Source organism: Prosopis cineraria, unplaced genomic scaffold, assembly GCF_029017545.1.
Source record: "Prosopis cineraria cultivar Desert tree isolate PC_DT_omini unplaced genomic scaffold, ASM2901754v1 PC12, whole genome shotgun sequence".
Lineage (NCBI taxonomy): Eukaryota > Viridiplantae > Streptophyta > Magnoliopsida > Fabales > Fabaceae > Prosopis > Prosopis cineraria.
Window position 1 is genome coordinate 25,102,702 of NW_026555343.1, and position 21,971 is coordinate 25,124,672.

The 21,971-nt window shown below is 30.6% G+C and overlaps 1 protein-coding gene and 1 non-coding gene across 2 annotated transcripts; both read right to left on the reverse strand.

Moving 5' to 3' along the window:
• Positions 1 to 2,386: 2,386 nt before the first annotated feature.
• LOC129287974 (uncharacterized) lies at positions 2,387 to 6,846 on the reverse strand. Its single transcript, XM_054924274.1, has 9 exons — positions 6,578 to 6,846; positions 6,402 to 6,471; positions 6,211 to 6,315; positions 5,880 to 5,922; positions 5,625 to 5,697; positions 4,955 to 5,042; positions 3,787 to 3,843; positions 3,640 to 3,718; positions 2,387 to 2,715 (listed from the first exon to the last, which is right to left on the reverse strand). The coding sequence occupies exons 1-9, from the start codon at positions 6,646 to 6,648 to the stop codon at positions 2,702 to 2,704; spliced, it is 600 nt and encodes a 199-aa protein (XP_054780249.1). The 5' UTR covers positions 6,649 to 6,846; the 3' UTR covers positions 2,387 to 2,701.
• Positions 6,847 to 20,327: 13,481 nt separating this feature from the next.
• LOC129289731 (small nucleolar RNA snoR109) lies at positions 20,328 to 20,436 on the reverse strand. The gene has a single exon (XR_008588220.1). It is a non-coding gene; the product is annotated as a small nucleolar RNA snoR109 (small nucleolar RNA).
• Between the last annotated feature and the right edge of the window lie 1,535 nt (positions 20,437 to 21,971).

The following is a 21,971-nucleotide window of genomic DNA, read 5'->3' on the forward strand; positions in this document are numbered from 1 at the left end:
TGGTCAACACACGAGAAAAGGAACGCTTTAACACGACTCTTGACAACATACTCGTACTCTAAACCTTTTAATGATTAGTTTTTACTACGTTAAAAGTTCATTTGTTGAAAATTTATCTCACAAAAGTTACTTTAATAAAAATCAATTATTTATTTAAATGTATTTTTTAAAAAATTAGTTTGATAAATTAAAAATTATTTAAATTATAATAATAAAATGTGTTTTTAAATATACAATTATTAAAAAAATATTAATTTATGATTATTTATAATTTTTATTACACAAATATAATATATTTAAAATATTTTAAAAATGTAATAAAGATTTTAAACAATATAAAATTTGACTTATAATGCTAAAAATTTATCTCTAATTATTTGTACCATTTAAATTTTCAATTTAAAAAAAATGCGATAATAACTTGTAATTTTTGTTATACATTAATGCTAAAAATTAACATAATTAATTATTTAATTTATAATGCTAAAAACTTAATATATAATAATTATTATTTAAATGATAATTATATTTTGAATGAATTAATTATTTTTTAAATAAAAAAATAAGAGATTAAACTTGGAGTAGCATAGTTAAATAATATCTCATTTTTTAAATTCACTTTTTAAAAGATTCATCATTTTAAGTTGGCTAAAAGCTCATTCAATGACATCTAGAAAAGACTATTTAAATAAACTTCTTGAAAAAGATTGAAAACCAAACAATATCTAGATCCAAAATTCATTTCAAAAATTCTTTTGGAGATCTTAACTGAAAATCAAACGAATTAGTGAAGCTTGTTTGAGTAACCCACTTTTGACATTTGGAAACTACTTTCCAACTTTTGGAATATGAAATGTTTTTTTAAAAAAATATATAAAGAGATGAAAGTACATCATAAAAGTACTTTGACAATGTCATTGAAAGTGAATTTGGTAAACGTAAGATGATAGAGGTTTTGAAATGTGATTAAGAAGTGGGCTGTAATTTGACTGTGATATCTCAAGTATCATATATTATTCTTTTATTTAAAAAATATTATTAATTCATTAAAAATATAATAATCATTTAAATAATAATAATTATAGATCAAATTTTTAACAGTGTACATTGAATGATAATGCATGTTAATTTTTAGCATTGATGTACATTCAACTATTTATAAAATCCTGTCCAATAAATCAAATTTTATGTTATAGATTTTTATTATTCAATATATCAAATTTTATGTTATCTACAATTTTTGTCAACCAATAAAGGTCTTTAAAAGTTTTTGAATAAAAAATGTATCATATATATTTTTTTAATCATGTTAATTTTCAATATTAATATATGTTAAACTATTTATTATATGATTTTTTCAACATATCAAACTTTATATTTTTTTTTATTCTTATCATTTAACATATTAATTTTCACTTCCTCAGTTTAAAAATATAAAGCATTTTTTAAAAAGTTGAATGTTAAAAAATGTAAAGCATTTTTAACCTTTCGAGATGCAATCATTGTTTTTTTTTTTCAAAAATACCCCTATTGATAATGACTTTATATTTATTATAAAATATTTAATAAAGATAAATATGAAAATATAAGATTAATTTAAAAGAAAGTAATTACTTTATTAAGGGTGAAACTCAATTAAAAATGCCTTATATTTTTAAATGGAGGGAATATGTTATTCTAAATTTTTTTCACATACTTAAACATTTCTAATATATTATATTTATAAAATAAAAATTATAAATTATCATAAACAAATATCCATTTTTATTGTTATATATTTAAAAGCAATTTCAAAAGTATAAATCACCATTAATTCAAACAAGTTTCAGTTTACCCAACCGACTTTTGAAAATATATATTCAAACATAAATTTTATAACAACAATTAACTTTTAAAATATTTACTTTTACTAAATGAACTTTCAACAAATTAAAAATCAAACATACACTTACATTTATGAAAATCACTTACAATAGCATTATCAAAGTACTTTTAAGATGTAATTTCATCTCTTTATTCTTTTTTATCAAATAACATCTCATATTCCAAAAGTAAAAAAGTGCTTCTCAAATGTGAAAAATAAGTTACCCAAACACACCTAAGAGTCCGAAACACTCACTAGATCAGCATTGCACCCAACATAAATTGCCTTATGTATTAAGAAAAGGTAAATACTCATTTTTTTTTACCAGAAAAAAAGTAAATACTCAAAAGAAAACAACTACCTGAATTTGTTCCTCCAAACCTCAAATTTATAATCGGTATCTTATCTCATTCACAAATGAGGAAAAACATTTTCATGCTACCCCCGACCCGACCATTTTCAATGCAGTGAACAGCAAGAAATCTGTATGACAATATTTTTAACAAAAAAATAATAATGTGTCCAAAATATTATTTGTCAACATTTTTTTCGTTTATATGGCAATTGTTGACATTGATACATGATAACCATTAATCATCAATAAAATATCAGTTGGACAATTAAAAAAAAAAAAAAAACTCCCAACATCATTCAACCATTAATTAAACATCTATCTATAAATGGTTTTGGCCAAAAAAAACACAGAGAGAGAGAGAGAGAGAGAGAGAGAGAGAGAGAGATTAGACAAAAAACCAGGAGATTAACATCAATCAAACTCCCACATCAATGGAGATTAACTTCTATCATCTGTTATGGATTAACCATCAACCCACATGATCAAATTCTTGGAGCTGCATTGAAAGCCACAAATGTGAAGTCAGCTTAGCAGAGGAAACGAAATTAAACAGATAGTACAAAATGGCCGGGGGACAAAAAACAAGTGGGAAAAAGGTCTTAACTTGCCCAGGGGATTAATGATCATTTGCTATTCATGACTACTGACTGGATAATAAGGAACTTGATTATTAACTGCCAAAGTCTTAATTCCTTTCCCCCCATTTAGGAGGACTCAATAAGTTCAGGCATACAAGACCCAGAAAATTTTTTTTTTTAAAAAAAAACGTCAGTCTTAATATAGCAAGACATTAAGCTCATCTCAGCTGAAGCTTCACTGTTTTAATGCCAATAAAGCATCAATATTTTCCTAAATCGTTTAAAGTAGACCTTATAGAATAAAAGCGATAATATGCTGTACGTTTATATCATATTCTAACTATTAGAATTAGAATTTTAGAATTATAAGTAATTGCTGAAGGCCATATCCATAGCTACAGTATGTCTATGCCAAATTGAATCAAAAACCCTAGGCTCCGTTTGGTTTACACTGAAGAAAGGTGACCATTTCCCATCACATATGGCAAATAAGATGTGAAATATCTATTATATACTATAATTATTACTTAATAACAACTATTTCCTCTTATTATTAATTTTTATCTAAGGAAATATATGACATTTCGCATCTAAACAAATTAAAAAAGATCAATTTTCTTTCATTTTATTCCCTTTCCCATTTCACCATCCAAATAAGCCCCTAATGAGCAATGAGATAGACTTAAAATGAAGATTTTGCATCTCAACATCAAACGGACTTAAACTACAAGATAGGATAGGTCAAACAAACAAACAGGGCACTTTTATTTATTTATTTATTTTTTTTTTTAAATAAGGTTTCCTTCTTCGTTTGTAAGTAAAGCTTCTGAATATCTATTTACCTCCCCCAATTGTTGCCTCCGGCAAGCGCTCAATTGAATACTTGTGTTTAGTGATGTACATGATTGGTACACCAGGAATCTGCACCAAAACCCAATTTAAAGTCCAATTTCAATAATGGAAGGTAGAATAACAATTCTTCGCCTTACCTTGCGAATCCTGCGCTTCAAGTCTCGATCACATGTTGCAACAATGAAGCACCTAAACTGCACCCGACAAAATGCTTCGTGGTGAATAGGATAAAAAGAACAATAATTAAGCAAGCAGAAAACTCATATACCCAGCCACACTTTAATAAAACTACCCACTTTAATCCATTTAAATTGAGGGCAATTCGAATTAGTAGTGCTGAGTTCATAAATAAGAAACAGCACACCAAGAGATAGGATGAAGCAACTATTACAGAATGATATGCACTTACGGTATCAGCTACCCATAGACTCAAAAAAAAAAAAAAAAAAGGTTTTTGTTGTGTTGGGGGCGGGGGGTGGTTTAGAAAGACAACCCTATTTAAACATGACAATATCTTTTTGGTTCAGTTTTGCATTTCAACGGTAGAGATGGATACCAATTAACTAATAAAATACTTTGTCCAGTCCTAATTGCAAAACACCTTCTAGAAATAAATTTTGAAACAAAATATAGGACAATTTGTAATAATTAAATCATTTGTTCCAATTTTACCCTTCCTTGATTAACTTGAGATGAATTATGTGTTGTTTATGAGAAGGTATTTAAAGCTTCGGCGTGAGTTGTATCATTAATTAATGTCAAGAGTAAAAATAAAAGCATATCTCATTTTTTAATGATATTGAGAAAAAAAATTTTAATTTTCTTAAGATGCATATTGAAAGTGTCGTACAAAAAGAATTAGAGGGAGTACAATATAAGCAATTAAGGCTTCTGAAACATGTCAGATAATACTAGGAAAACAATTGCCACCAGCCAATACTCATGGAACCAACCATGCCACCACTTTTTTAGAAAGCTCTTGGATTGATAAGCACACCACAGAAAGATCCAAAGATGTCTCACTAAAAAGCACTCGATTTCCATATAACAAGAATGCTAAGTTTCACATGCTTGAAATAAACAAATAAAGTCATATTTTAAATTCTTAGCCCCATCCCCATAAACCCTAAATGCATGGAATAAATACAGAACACAGATGGTTCTTGAAGCCTCAATAATTAAAGATTATTTTAGATACTAGAATACATTTAAAATTTCATCAAAAACAAAGAAAACTGTAATAATCAAGTTTCTCTGGGAGATTCTGAAAGGAAAATTAAATAGAAATTACAAAATAAGTCACACCTCAGTCACTCTCTCAACAATGCAATCATCTGCATAGGTCCCTTTGTGAGTACAGGGTAACCTATCAAATCTAGGATCCTTTGCAATCCTGCCACATAGATAGAAAATATTTGATAAATCAGCTCCTCAAAAAGTGAGCTAGAACAAAAGAGTCAGTGGTTTCTTTTCACTACTATGCCGTGTCATTGCCTTTATTATAAAAACGGTCAATAATTACACTTTGATAAAAAGAAGAAATAATTAGAGAAACCCAGTGGATTTACAATCTATCATTTCACGGTTTCAAAAATGTTATTTGGTTCCTTGTGGGTTAGTCCTTTAGTATCAGAAGCTGCATTGATGTAACTTTTCCTCTCTGAAATTAGGATTTCAGACAAGAAATTAGGAACACAGGACGTTCAACTCATGCATTTATTATTATGAAGTGAACAGGCAACTAAAGAACTAAACCTTATGTAAGCAAAATGACACTTTCCAAATTGCAAAGGACAAAGTGTACTTAAGCCAAAGCATGAGGAAATAAAATAGCAAACTATAAACATGCAACAAGCCAGAACAAGCAGGGGAAGCAAATAACAATTTTGATATTACAGGTGCAGCCAAGATATGAGAATATACAACAAACAAATAATTTATACGAATGTAAAAAAGCAAAAGACAAAACACCTACCTGAGAGCCACACGATATTTCTGACCTAATTTCTCAAGTTCCGCCATCACACAATCTGTGATACAAGGAGTACCTGGATGCCAAAATACAAGTAGTTTGAATGTGTCATTGGGAAATGAAACAACCAATAGTATGTTTTACCTTCTAAAAAGGGCTATAAAAGCAACTTAATAGCTAATAAATGTATTAGAACCCAAAACTCTCACCACATGAATAAGTTAACAAGAGACAGATAGCAGCTTGCTTAAAACTTACATTTCGCATATAAACAGTCCATCATTCCCTTCTCCAAGTCCAGCTACATAGTGAAAGAAAAGTTTACGTGACACACCACATCACAGATTATTCAAAGGAAAGTGACTATTGTACTAGCAATTTTATGGCCACCACATGTCAAGTTACTAAACATTATAGTTCTAATAAGGAAAAGACAGATAATTACAGTCTTTTGAGGATGAGCTTGCAAAATCAGAAACCTGATCATCCGCACAAAATTTAATTCAATTGGCATCCTAGGCCAATTACTAAAAACATGAACAAAAATAATAGCCACGATAAAATCATTTAAAAAAGGGGGCGCACTCACTTTGTTCTGAATGGAGAAATTGATAAAGTTGGTGTCAACCAAAACACGATAAGGAGGTCCCAAATCAGTGTTGTGTGCAAAGAACAGCGATAAGGATAATAAGGGCTTCATCATGAAAATTGAAACAAAGGTCACGAAAAAGGTCTCACAATTATAAGGTTTAATATTCAAAGAATAGTCAGCATAAGTACATACACGTTTCTGGGCAACTTTTCCTTGCTAAGGTCCTTCTTCTTAGGGTTCAACACCTCTTCTTTATAACTGAATTTAACACAACATACGGTTTATACCAAAGAAAAAAATCATGAATGCCAAATAACTACGAAACTCCAAGGAGCAGGCACGGCGCAAAATTTATATATCTCACTTTTTGACTGCTTTGGCGGTGACGAGCTTCTTCATGACCGCAAATTTGGGGCCCTTCTTCGCTTTACCCATCTCTTTTGTTTGACAAACTCAAGAAGACTTCCAAGTGAAAATTGATTCAAACCTTGAGTACTGATATGAAGCCTTTCCGCAACAGGTTAAGCTTGCAAACACAGTTCACCTGCTTTTGGCGCAACCAACGGTGGTGTCCGGAGGCGAGAAGGAGAGTCGCGGTGCGTTGAGAATATTGGGCCTTAACAACATAATTATGGCGCAAATGACCTTTTGTAAGCTCAAAGTGTAGCCAGAAGTTTGGGGCTGAACCTGAACAGTCCCACCTTTTTGAAAAGCCTGAATGTCAAATCCAGCCCAAATTTCTTCAAGATTCAAGCGACTGGATACTCAAAATTTATTTTTAAAATTATTTTTAATTAAAAATTTTTATTTGAATCTAATTATTTTTTATAAAAATATAAAATATTTTTTTAAATACTTAAATAATGTATAGAATTCAAAAAACTTTTCAAAAAAATATGTGAGTATTAAAATCTAAAAATAAATATTAAAATGTATTTTAAATATTATTTTGAGATATCTTATAGATTAAGAATAATAAAAATTTAAATTTTAAAATTTTTAAAATTTTTTAAAAAATATAAATAGTAATAAACTCAAATATATATCATTTTAGTATAAAATAACCTAAAACTTAAAAAATTAATAATATTATATTTTAAAAAAATATAAAAAAATTATTTGGGTATTTGAGCAAAGCTCAAACTTGATCGGGTTTAACTTGAATTTTTTTGAGCCTATTTAGTGTAAAAAATATTATTTTGTTAAGCCTAACCTTAAATTTTTTTAGAAAAATTTGCTCAATGGCCTCAAAAAATATAACTTTCATAAATTATGAAAGAAGTTTTTGAATATTTTGGAATATGGCCCATTCAAAAATAAATTAAATGTGTTTTTACTCCTTTGTCCTCAAATCTATTCGGTTTTTTTTTATTAAAATAGGATATAACTGATGTTATTTTTATCTGATTTTCCTTGATTTTATTTCTCCATCCATACGGTTATTTTTACCATCTTTACCAGAGTTCGTAGAACGTTTCTTATCATACAATGCTTGCATCTCTCTATTTATCTTCTCTATTTTTTCTAAATATTATTATCACATTGAACAGGAAACTGCATTATCAAATAGAAATTATCTTGTATTCATTTATCTGGAGGTTGAAGAGAATCATCCATAATCAAATTTCCATCATCTTCATATATTCAGGTAATATATTCATTGAATCAGTAAATCATCTGTTTCTAATCTATTTTTTTTATCATTGATTATGTAATTTGCCTGAATTTCGAATACAAAACATATTATTTTTTCACTGTTCATGATTTTTATTTTTTTATTTTGGGTATTTGATTTTCTATGATCAATTAAGATGTCTGTAATTTTTTTTGAACCTAGTTTAATCTAAGTTGGGTGAAGGAGTATGGCATTTTCGTGTTTCTGATTAACGTTAGTATATCATTTATATACTATAGTATCTCATTGATAAGTAATATCAGTGTTAACTTACCAACACTATGCCATCTTGTAGATATGGGGATGCTTAATCTCATAATTTTTTATGATGAAAAATGGGATTTGAACAACCGTTACATGGATGGTTCATACTTGGAGGTGCTTGTGGAAGATAAAACTTCCTATCTTGATGTCATGGAAATTGTGTATAAGAAATTGCGGTTGAATGCAAGTCATAAGGTCAAATTGATGGTCTCTTTTGATATTGAAACTTCAACATATAGTAGTTTAGAGGTGAAGAATGACAATAATTTGATATGGTATTTTAATTCACTGAGAAATTCTAATCTCTTTAACTTCACATTGATTGTCTCTATTTTTGATGGACTTTTTTCTATACAAGAAGTGTTTGAACCTTGCCATGAAGGAGATAGTTCCTTAACTTCATATTCTTCTACATTTACCAACAACAAGAATTGTAGTAGACCTGATGAACTTTTGCAAATGGATGATATTAAGGAGGGAGATGCATTCTTTAGCAAATTGGAAGTCAAAAAAGTTGTGTAATTGGTAGCTATAAAGAGGAATTTTAAATACAAAACTCTAAAATCAAATAGTGAAAGGCTTGTTGATGGTTGTAAGTGGTATGAACGGGCCTCAACAATTTCTTCTACTCAGGTTTGGATTATTAGATGATATGTAAAGAACCATATTTGCACTGTTGACGTCATGTATGGTGACCATAGGCAAGCAACAAGCCTTATCATTAGTGAATGTGTGAAGCAAAAAGTCATTGATGGAAAATGTAATGATCCAAAATCAATAATTAAGCACATGCGTAAGGAATTTAGAGTTGGTGTTAGTTATTACAAGTCATGGAAAGCAAAAGAACTTGTTTTGGAAGCAATTCAAGGTTGTCCGGAGGACTCTTATGCCCAATTACCTTCCTTTGTGCTATACTTTGAGTCACACAAATCCTGATACGTATTTATCATTTATATACATTCGTTTATTAATGATATATTCAAATAATAATTGAATTAAATATATTATGTTATTTAGATAGTAATTATGTTTTATATCCTACTTTGTTGTCTAATTGTTAATAATATGACACAGGAACTATTACTGCTATTGAAGATGGTGGTAATGGTCATTTTAAGTATTTCTTTATATCATTTGCTGCTTCTATTGAGGGATGGAGCCATTTTCAACCAATTATATCCATTGATGGAACTTTTTTAAGGAACCAATATGTGGGGACTCTTCTAATTGCATGTACTATGGATGAAAATAATTCAATCTTTCTATTAGCATTTGCAGTTGTTGACTCAAAGACTGATGCTTCTTAGGAATGGTTTCTGTATAAGTTGAAGAGTGCATTATGTTATTGTCAAGACCTAGTCTTTGTTTCAGATAGGAAAAGTAGTATCCCAAAGGCTGTGTTTCATGTGTTTTCTGATGCTACCCATTGTATTTGTGTACAACATTTGTTGGGTAATATAAGAACAAAGTTCAAACACCATTTAGTTGCCGGTATCTTCAACCATTGTGCTAGGGTATATAAGTTTTCTAATTTTCAACGTGAGATGAAGAAATTAGATCAAGTGACACCTAGCATTCATGATTACCTTCTAGATATGGGTTATGAAAAGTAATCATGTTGTTATTTTATAAGGAGACGGTATGATATTATGACTTTTAATATATTAAAAAGTATGAACTCTACTCTAGATGATGCAAGGGACCTACCGATTATACCATTGATTGAGTTTATTAGGAACAAGCTCCAGGACTAGTTTTATACACAAAGGATGCATTCTAATTCTATATCTTCTCATCTAACAGTATGGGCTGAAAAACAGTTGTCCGAGCAAATAGAGCTTGGTAGACACATGGAGGTAATAACTAAACATATCTTAATTGATATACTATTGAATATCATTGATATATTGATGTTGAAACTTATCATTGTTATATTATATTGCATTTGTGTAACACTTGCCTTGAGTGTTATCCAAAAATCGCATAATTCAAATAAATTGTGGTTAAAGAGTTAATCCTAAAACCAACTTAGAAAACAAACCATTTAAATCACTAAGTAGATACATGATTGCAAAATAAATATTTAAAACTTTTTAAATAAAAAAATTTATATGTTTTACCTATAGCACGGAAGCGAGCTAGGTGAAAGTAGGATAAAAAGATGCTATCATGACAGCCCTCTCGTGCCAACTTCTAGGAGGCGCCATTCTGTCATTTAGTTCCCAATTGAAGAAATTTTAAAGCTCATACGTCACATTCAAAGGTTACTATAAGTGTACCAAATTTTAAAAAGATCTAATAGTTGAATTAAAAATTAGACTTGTTACAAGTTTGGTCATTTTTGCTATTTAGCTATCAAGACAGCACCTTCGGACTAACTTTCGGAGTGCAACATTTCATCATCCGACCTCCGATCAGAGCAATTCTAAAGCCCACATATCACTTTTAAAGAGTATTATTAGCATACCAAATTTTGAAAAGATCCAATGGATGGATTAAATTTTATGCATATTGCAACATCATCCCTGTTGCTGTCATGATAGCACTTTTGCTGTCATGACAACTCTTCCGGATTAAATTTTAGAGTGTGCCATTTTTTCATCCGATGTCTGATCGATGTGATTCTAAAGCCCACATGAAACTTATAAAAGGTTTTACTTGTGACCCAAATTTTAGAGAAATCCAATGGTCGGATTGAGATTTGGACACTCGGATGTAAAAGTACAGTTTTTTGGTAAAAATCATTTTCAAAATTATCCAAATCTCATCCTAATAGTCACAAACCTATGAAAAAACTTTGGACACGTCAAATAGGACTAAAAACACCTAATAAAATGGACCCTAAACCCCTAACATGCAAAAATCACACAAGAGTGGCCCAAAACTATTCCAAATATCATCTACACATATGAATACACACGCTAAACATTTTCACTTGACTCAGAGATATCTATGGAGCCTACACACCCACTCTCTCTATCCAAGGTGTATGTTTGCCCTTAACACACCATTTGTAATGCAACCACTTTGTATTTGCTTGTGAAATCACATATATTCCGAAATAAATATTTTCTTATAGTGAAAATTTAGTCTACTAAATAAATCCATCAAAACCACACACCATAGCCAAGTTTTCTAGCCATAAGTCTACAAGCAAACAAAAATTCATACACAAGCCATACAATCCACATATACTCACACACATATGCATAATCACATCTTATTGGCACCCTAATCCTAAATACATTATAATAGATTTACTCAAAGAAAGGGGTTGCAGTTCATTACAATTCACAAACAATCCCTAGCTCTACTCCTTTTCCCGTCCTTCACTGGTTTCTTCGCCTGGACCTGGAAATATTGAAAAGAAAGGGGTGAGACAACCATAGTCTCAATAACAGAGAAATTTACATTGATTATTACAAAGTAAGCCATAATCAAATAAACAAATAATAAATTCAATACAATATATAATTTAGCCATTTAAAATGCATGAATGCATGACATAGGTCGGCATGGCCTTTCATGACTAACAAAATGCCCCCTAGCACTCTTTAGCTTGTAGGTAAACCTTGTACCCACTGTACCTCCATAGACGCAACATATAAACTAAGGCATGATCTGATCCACCGAACCGCCTGTGCCCCTTCGACGTGAATCTTGAGCAGTCAAAGCTAACTCCCTCCTGAGCCAGCTTGACTTACTCTCCATGTGAGGACTACCTTAGCCTAAGCACTCAACCTCACGCTTCATATGCCAGATTCCCTCTTCCACTAAGAGGTGTCGAACACTCAATCCACTAACCACTTTAGTGTACTGAGCCCACAATACGAAAAGCAACACTGAGTACTAATAGTGAGCCATAGAATATCACAAGACCACATCTCCCCATTAGTGAACTCCCACCGAGATCATGCCACTTACCCTTTTTCTACCTTTCCCGAGTATTGATCACTTCAACACTCAAGGTAGTATAACACTCATAATTCATCCCTTAAGCAGTTCTTTAGTCTATCTAAGGTACCAAACCTAGTTGCACTTCCCTAAGTGCAACTCCTCATTTTTTCATGATCACAATGCATGCTAATAATCTTATTTCTATAAGTAACATCATTATTAAATAGATAGTAAACATAGATGCATTATTATTAAAGCAATACCCTATAAACCCTTCTAAAACACATTTTATTTACATTTAATTGTTTAAAACATGTAATGCATGCTAGATAATATTATCTACTCAAAAATAGCTAAACAAAGCAATAAGAAATATAAATTTCCCTGTTACATCAACCCTTTGGTACTAAAAGGGTTTCCCTTGCACAAAATGAGACTTGGCTTGTTCTTTAACTTCTCAATAAGTTCCACCAACAATTCCCTACGACATATAAGTGATTCATATCACTTTTCATGATAAATGGCATATAAGAAGACTATAACTCATACCACACAACTTGGGTCAATGAGTCATAATCCATCCTAATGGTTCATATATTAAACTAACCATTCACATAATACCATTTAACCACCAAAACCATTTATTAGCGACCACTAGGCCAATTTTCAATTCATATAATTTTTAATCAATTAAAAACCTTCACTTAATGTCACCAAATTTTACCATTAGCCCTTATAATGAAAACCAAGCTTTAATTTAAATCTTATTAGGCTCAAATAGCATGATTATAATTAAATCAATAGGCTTTAACCATTAAAGAGAAAAACCATCCTCTTGGGGTTTGACTTTTACCCTAAAACCCTATTTTTCATCTAATTATCCGCTCAAAACATTAGGGTATCATGTAGAAACTCAAAACAACCTCCCAAGGACCTAAGGAAACTAAAGCTTACAAGAATAAAGCCTTTTGGATCAAATTCTAAAAATTTCCTCGTACAAAAATTGAAAAAAATCAAGAGGGAAGGAAGAGGATTGAAGTAGGAAGTTTACCTGTCGTGTAACCGAGTTTGCAACGGCCACAAAGCCTCCTGGATTCGAACCTCACTCTCTCTCTTCCTCCTTTCTTCTTCCTCTCTTCCATTCGTTTCTTTCCTTTTCTCTTTGTTCTATTTTGTTTTTGCGTCTAGTTTTCTCTTTAAAATGCTGATCTAATACTTTAAGAGAAAATTACAAGACAGGGCCCAACATTTTTTATTATAGCACAAAAGCCCGAGTCAACTTTGGTAATTTTTTCCATAGTTAAAAAATCAAATAAAACTAAACTTTTTTATAGAAAAATTCAAATTCTGGACCTCTATCAAATTATTCTTAATTTTAAGTTAATTATAGATATTTTATTTTGTTTTTAAAATAAATCCGAGTCTTGAAATTTTCGGGATGTTACAATTTTATTGTAGGTTCAACTAAATGATGTAAATGAATTCACTGTAGTGCATGGCAAATCTAGTTTTATTGTTTACTTGGAGACTAGAAGTTGTAGTTGCAGGAAGTGGGATTTTGAAGAGATTCCTTGCTCTCATGCTTGTGCAATGACTAGCAAGCAACGACTTTCTGCATATACTGTTGTTTCTAGGTACTATATAAAATATATGGTTGCACATATAGGGTAACAATTCATTCATTGGACAATCAATATGATTAGGAAATTCCTAGTGAAGTGCTTGAAAACAATCTGATGCCACCAGAGATAAGAAGATGGGTCAGTAGGCCTAAGAAGACACGAATCCCATCGGTTGGTGAGTTTAAGAGAACTATTAGGTGCAATTATTGCGGGCAATTTGTACATAACAGAGCTACTTGCATGAACCATATACCTATTAGATTTAGCATTCTAAAGAAGCAAAAGACCATAGTTAGATCTACTAGTTAAATTTAATTTTTTTTAGACATTTCAGATTTATTTCAGTCTTTCCATAAGTGAAACTTACTGAATTTGGATTTGTTTTTGGTTATTCATATGTTTTGTATAATAGTACATTACTGATAAACAGTGATTTTTTTGTTGTACATATATAGCCATAATATTTTTTCTTTTAATCTTTTGTAAACTATCTTTAGAGATAGTTTAAAAAATTATAAGAATTAAAAGGAAGCACTTTAGTTCCTATTTATAGGAATAAAAGCAATTTTCAAAATTGTGCATAGAAGCCTTTGAGCGGCACGTGGTCGCACATGCAAATATGGTAGCACGTGGGGCTGGAATGAAGTAGTAACAAATATATACAAGAATAAATTCGAATGAGTTAATTATAACTTCTACTCTAGTCAGCCCTAGCAATATACAATAAATGCAAAGAATAAATTCGAATTCTCAACAATAACGAATGCTGTTCTAGTATTGACCAAGATCATTGTAAGTAAATCTTGATCCAAATAATTTGCACAAAAATTATGCTTTTTATGCAATATGCAACTTAAAACACCCAACAGAGGAAACAAAAGAATGATCAATATAGAAGTAACCATAAAAGATTCATATTTTATCACCTCAAAATTAAAAGTTTGTTTTCTTTAGTCAGTTCAACTAGATATATATCAACAATAAACAAAAATATATCAATGATTAAGAGCGCAATTCATATTGATCATCTACTAAAGGGAACAAAAGACTAAAATACAAAAGGCTAAAGGTGCATCAACTTCATTAGTCCTTTAACTTTTCTATAGTTGGTTGAGTTAGTAACTCATAACTAGGACCATCATATTGATCATCCTCTTTTTGGTCCTTTTTTTGAGCTTTACCCTCATTTGTTGATCCGTAATTTGTGGTGAAAGGAGACTGAAGTGCAGTAGGTGTCTTTGTTGACCTCTTAAGCCTTTCAACTTTCATCCTATTAGCAATTTTCTTGATTCGTACCCTTTTTTGTTGGTCCTTTGGAGGTTCAACCATTTCATCGGCCTAGAAAAACAAAGAACAAAGAGTCAATAGCAAATGTATGCTATAAAAGTATACTGAAACAATACGTTGTAATGTATGTCATTCATATTCAGCCCCATAAACTATAACAATCAACATATGACTAAATATATCATTGACATCCAATAGTACAGCACTGATATATATTACTATGATGTACTTTTTCTATATAATCTTCAACAATGAATATGAATCACATCGTCAACAAATGATAATTTGATTTAGTTTTCTATATGAAGTATAATTTGTACCTGCTTCTTTTCCTCCAATTGTTGATTGGTATTTGTTGATTCATTAGGGTGGCAACCTTCTTGTTCATTAACCCTCTCAACATTTGAAGGCATCACTAACATTGGTCCCTAATCAAGTCAAAAGCAATATGAAAAAATTAAAACAAGTAACAGTTTAATATAGGTGGAATTATAACATTTTAGCCACATGAACTATAACAATCAACATATGACTAAATATATCATTGATATCCAAGTACAGCACTGATATACATTACTATGATGTACTTTTTCTATATAATCTTCAACAATGAATATGAATCACATCGTCAACAAATGATAATTTGATTTAGTTTTCTATATGAAGTATAATTTGTACCTGCTTCTTTTCCTCCAATTGTTGATTGGTATTTGTTGATTCATTCGGGGGGCAGCCTTCTTGTTCATTAACCCTCCTCAACATTTGAAGGCATCACTAACATTGGTCCTTAATCAAGTCAAAAGTAATATGAAAAAATTAAAACAAGTAACAGTTTAATATAGGTGGAATTATAACATTTTAGCCATATGAACTATAACAATCAACATATGACTAAATATATCATTGATATCCAATAGTACAGCACTGATATACATTACTATGATGTACTTTTTCTATATAATCTTCAACAATGAATATGAATCACATCGTCAACAAATGATAATTTGATTTAGTTTTCTATATGAAGTATAATTTGTACCTGCTTCTTTTCCTCCAATTGTTGATTGGTATTTGTTGATTCATTAGGGTGGCAACCTTCTTGTTCATTAACCCTCTCAACATTTGAAGACATCACTAACATTGGTCCCTAATCAAGTCAAAAGCAATATGAAAAAATTAAAACAAGTAACAGTTTAATATAGGTGGAATTATAACATTTTAGCCATATGAACTATAACAATCAACATATGACTAAATATATCATTGATATCCAACAGTACAGCACTGATATACATTACTATGATGTACTTTTTCTATATAATCTTCAACAATGAATATGAATCACATCGTCAACAAATGATAATTTGATTTAGTTTTCTATATGAAGTATAATTTGTACCTGCTTCTTTTCCTCCAATTGTTGATTGGTATTTGTTGATTCATTAGGGTGGCAACCTTCTTGTTCATTAACCCTCTCAACATTTGAAGGCATCACTAACATTGGTCCCTTAATCAAGTCAAAAGCAATATGAAAAAATTAAAACAAGTAACAGTTTAATATAGGTGGAATTATAACATTTTAGCCACATGAACTATAACAATCAACATATGACTAAATATATCATTGATATCCAACAGTACAGCACTGATATACATTACTATGATGTACTTTTTCTATATAATCTTCAACAATGAATATGAATCACATCGTCAACAAATGATAATTTGATTTAGTTTTCTATATGAAGTATAATTTGTACCTGCTTCTTTTCCTCCAATTGTTGATTGGTATTTGTTGATTCATTAGGGTGGCAACCTTCTTGTTCATTAACCCTCTCAACATTTGAAGGCATCACTAACATTGGTCCCTAATCAAGTCAAAAGCAATATGAAAAAATTAAAACAAGTAACAGTTTAATATAGGTGGAATTATAACATTTTAGCCATATGAACTATAACAATCAACATATGACTAAATATATCATTGATATCCAATAGTACAGCACTGATATACATTACTATGATGTACTTTTTCTATATAATCTTCAACAATGAATATGAATCACATCGTCAACAAATGATAATTTGATTTAGTTTCCCATATGAAGTATAATTTGTACCTACTTCTTTTCCTGTAATTTCTGACTGGTATTTGTTGATTCATTCGGGGGGCAGCCTTCTTGTTCGTTACCCTCCTCAACATTTAAAGGCATCACTGACATTGGTCCCTAATCAAGTCAAAAGCAATATGAAAAAATTAAAACAAGTAACAATTTAATATAGGTGTTATAGCATCCAATTATAGGAAACAAAATAAATCTTAACTCATTTAGTTATTTTCCTCTTTTTCACGAAAATCATCCTTACTCACACCAACCTTAGTCTTGATAGAGTAGAAGATATCATCAACATTATTAACACTCTTATCTTTGTCCCTACTCTTTTCTTGTTGTTTGACAAGCATTTCAAACATTTTTTCTATCACTGATCGCATCTCTATTTGACTTTTGCGATCTCAATTTATCTTTCTTCAATCTGTAGCTATCGCTTCTCAATTATCTCAAGCTTTTTGTATATTCTCTCACTTTCTGATCTAGAAAGTGAGCCTCGCATGCTTGTTTCTAGGTCATCATTATCAGTATCTTCAACACTTAGAGGTAACACAGTAGATATTTCTACTGCAGCTTGAGTCGTGCTCTTCTCTCCTACACAAATGTGCATATAATCCTTTTCTCATTCTTGATTTGTGATGACCAACTTTTATATTTTCAATTGTAATATCCAAAATAAAATGATACATGATGAGTTACAGCTACTAATTAATGTTAGATGTAAGTAATAGCTAGCAATTTTCCAATATATATTAGAAATAAAAAATCATTTATCAATGATATACAAGTATATACCACTTATATACCATTATATAGCACTGTTATACAAGACTGTGAACTCTACATTTTTCATTTTTCAATAATACATAGCAATTGCACCTATCTGTATATGATTGACATATAGTTACAGAAACCACTAAATATTAAATGATTTACAAAAAGTAGACATGATCACATTCTTTGCATTGAACATCCTTAAATATAATGTAAATATAAAATTATGAACATACTTACATTCTTTGCATTGATCACGTTCTTTTCAAGTTGTGACCACTCATAATAATCATTTATTATCTAATTCAATATCCTTGGGACTACATCTCCTACTTTTTTAGCATAGTTATGCTTTGTCAATGCTAGTATCATTTCATATGCCCAAGCAATAATGCATATGGGAATCCTCCAATCCAATAATTGACACTAAATTTATTAATTGTATCCTTGAAGGATTCTACATTCATGTTGTAGCACACCCTTCCCCATGGATATTTTTCAAACAAGTTATCATCTTCAAGAAACTTGTAAAACTTGTGATCAATGGCATTATAATTTTGCTTTGACAAGAGCATGTTCTCCAAACAACTAAGTTTTGCTAACTTGATAAAATCAGCATCACCGTTTGGGATGTTACCTCTAAAGACAGAGAAGACGTCCTTTCTTTTAGGCAACGTGTTCTTGACTTGAAAGAATTTGTCTATGAAGGCTGGGATGGGTTTTTCACTAAAGTCCATAACAGGTAAAGGATTACAATTTAGGCTAGTAATGATTGTAAACTCCTTTAATCCAAAAATTAGCACTTTTTCTCCAATCAAAAAATATAACTTGTCATCCCTTTTGCTAGGGCATTGGCTTCGAACCAACTAATGTACTAGTCACCCTAAAAAAAGCATGCATTTTTATGTCTAGTAAGTATCCTAGACATCCTTCTTTTAATGTTTCAAGCTGCTCCTCATTTAGTTTTTGGTTTATTATTTCAACTACTTCAATCTTGCTGCCATGCAAAATTCTCTGGTGAGGATTCCAGAGTTCCCTATGGACTATATATTCTCTTATGCATCTTTGGTCTTGACTTATGTTCTCTATTGCCTCTTTGTCTTTCCTACGAATGACCTTTAAAGTTGTTGCCTTTGATATTTTAGAAAAGTGTTAATATATTTAAGTACTAGCATTGATGAATCAAATATAAAAGCAATGAAAAAAATACACTTCACAATTGTATGTCTTTGATATAGGATATCATTGGTGTACTAATGGGATATCATTGATATATTTATCAAAAAGGAACAAGAGATGTCAATTATATATTTAAGTATCAAGTAGAGGTTGTGTCAAATAGACTAAAAAGAGAAGTTGATAGCAACTTGGACTTTAGACTTCTTGACGCAAAAAGGAAAAAAAAAACACATACCCCATAACTATTTGATATTATTTCCATCCTCTACAAAACTAAAACCATTGAGAAGGACATAAAAATTAGGCAAAAAAAAAAGCAAGATTTTGCATGAATTAATGAGATAATTACCTTCCCTTCTTCAGTCAAAACAAATGAATGTATATCTAAACTATACTACATTCTCTAAGACCAAAACAAGTGAAGAAAATTACAGCAAGCTTATTCATTAGAGTTGTCCCTAAATAATCAAATAGGAAAAGTCACAAATCCATCACAAACTTTTGAAACTCTAGTATTTCCTCATCTAGCCAAGTAACACAACGGCTACTGTTTATTTGAGGTTCACAAATCACAATAATCAATTCAATATGGTTCAGTAGCATCAAGATTGTTAGCCTAAAAAAAAAAGTACCATCAAGATTGGGGTTAACATCAATGAAATCAATAATTCTCAGGTTCCAACATCATACTGTTTATACCACCATCGCTTCTAGTCTTATGCAACCAAATTTCTTTGATTGTTCCTCCTAGAGTCGAGTCTTAGTCATTGTAGAACAATTGACAAATTTCATATATTTTACTTTACACAGCCAATAATTTGGCTCTCATTTTCCCAACATCATTTCTTTACTAGTATCTAGAAAGAGTCCTCGCTCATCAAGTCATCATGAAAGGGCAATTTCCAAATGCATGGCTTATGACACTTAAATTCCAAACGACAATAACTCATAAGATTAAGCTTCAGTAGGGAAATGTTTGAATGCCAAAGTATGAGATCTCTAAACAACCAAAAGAAGAAATTTGGGTGGAATGAGTGAAATGAGGCTTCTCAAATCCAAATATGAATTGTATCAGAAAGTATCATTCCAATTCAAGCAAAGATAAATTACAGACATAGGTTAACGCAAGCTGCAGGAAAATCAAAGTAGATTGCATGGAAGGTAACCCCTTTGAAAAATTAAAAGCTTTTAATATCAGAGAAGGGTCTCTGAAAAAGCCAAATCATATGCCATTTCCCTCTTCTCCCCTTCACTTAATCATAAGACCAGCCTCAAGGTTCAATCACAAGAAGAAAAAGAAAAGAAAAATGTGAGAAGCTCGATAAGCAGATTTATCAACAGAGACCCAAGAAAGACCTCACAACAATCAGCTAATTAGCTTCTTAGATCGGTTTGATTTGATAGAATATATCAGTGATATAGAGAAAAAACTTGATAAAGTGGGACGATTCTTGCTCTTTGGCAGCATTGACAAAAGACCTGAAATCCTCACTTGAACTCTGCCTTCAGTAACAGAGTGTGATTGGCACCCCACCCTCAATCTATAGCTTTAGCGTGGGTTTGTGTAGAAGATGTAGTTTTGGACTTCCTCACCTCGCATTCATAATTTTTGACCTTGAATCTGTAATAGTGAGTTTGCCTTCCTCGCCTTCATGTTTGTTAGTAGATGAATATGCAAAGCTTCGGTTTTCCTCTTCTCGTGTTCGTGTGGTCTTCTTTTCCAAAACTGTAAGTCAGTTTATCATCCGGTGTGAGCTTTTTTGGTGGTTGTTGTCAAGTTCTTCGACGTCTGACCAAGAACACAACGTCATCTTTCGTTTGGGGTAAAGCGAGTGAAAGTGAGTGTAGGCCAAATCTCCAGATCTTTGGTTTGAAAAAGGGAATTAGGGTAGTGGGGTATTTTTTTTTTTACTAAAGGCATTAGGGTAATTTTGTCTTTTGCATCAGAAGAAAATTAGGAAAAGGCCATTCTCTTAATTTAGGAAAAGGTGGGTTTTTAGTTTTATTTAGTTATATAAGGTTAGTCATATTTGCTAAAGCCTCTATTTTTTTAAGCTAATTCAAATTATTGTCAGATTTGATTCAAATTATGGGCTCTAGATCTAGGCATACCGTTGGGGAAAGGAGGGGTTGGATTCTTGATGGTCACTGATTGACTATATAATAAGCAATCAGTAAATCTCAGTCGTCAATTTTATAGTTATAAATAAAACATGTTTTTTCATATTTTTTTATGCAAGGGATTTTTGCTAATCTATCTAATTATTTTACAAGCTTATATTTGATTGATTTTGAATACTCGCACCCTTAGTTAAATACATATAACATAAAAAAAAAAGAAATAACAAAGCAATGCCATTTATTCAAGGCTTAAAAAACCATGTAACTGCAACTTATTTCCTCCTAGAACTTTAGTCTTGTGAAAAATTATATAATCTAATTACTTTTCTGCAAAAAATAAACTGACTACTTAGACCAACGGTTTTAAAAACCAGACAAGATGATGAACTATAAAGGTTAATAGGTCATATTTTTCATGATTTAACTGATTAGAGCAGCAATCAAACTAGTGACATAATTAAATAAAAAAATAATATTTATAAACTTACATATAAATAAAACATTAAAAATATTGACAATATAAAATTATTCAATCATAACATATGAAATTTTAATCTTCTCCTTTTTCTCATATCTATATTTTTTGTTTACCTTATTTATTTTTTTAAACAAACAAATTTTTAATTTTCTTTACACTTCATTCATATAATTTCAATAAAAAATTTAACTATAATAACTAAAAGTAAGTTGACACTAATATTTCTAAATTGAATTAAAAAAATTATTACTAAAATAAGAGTAAAAATGTAAAACAATTTAAAATGGTCTAACTATTTCGAGTTAATTTTAATTCTGTCAAAACCGTTCAGTTCAAATCGATCAAAAGTG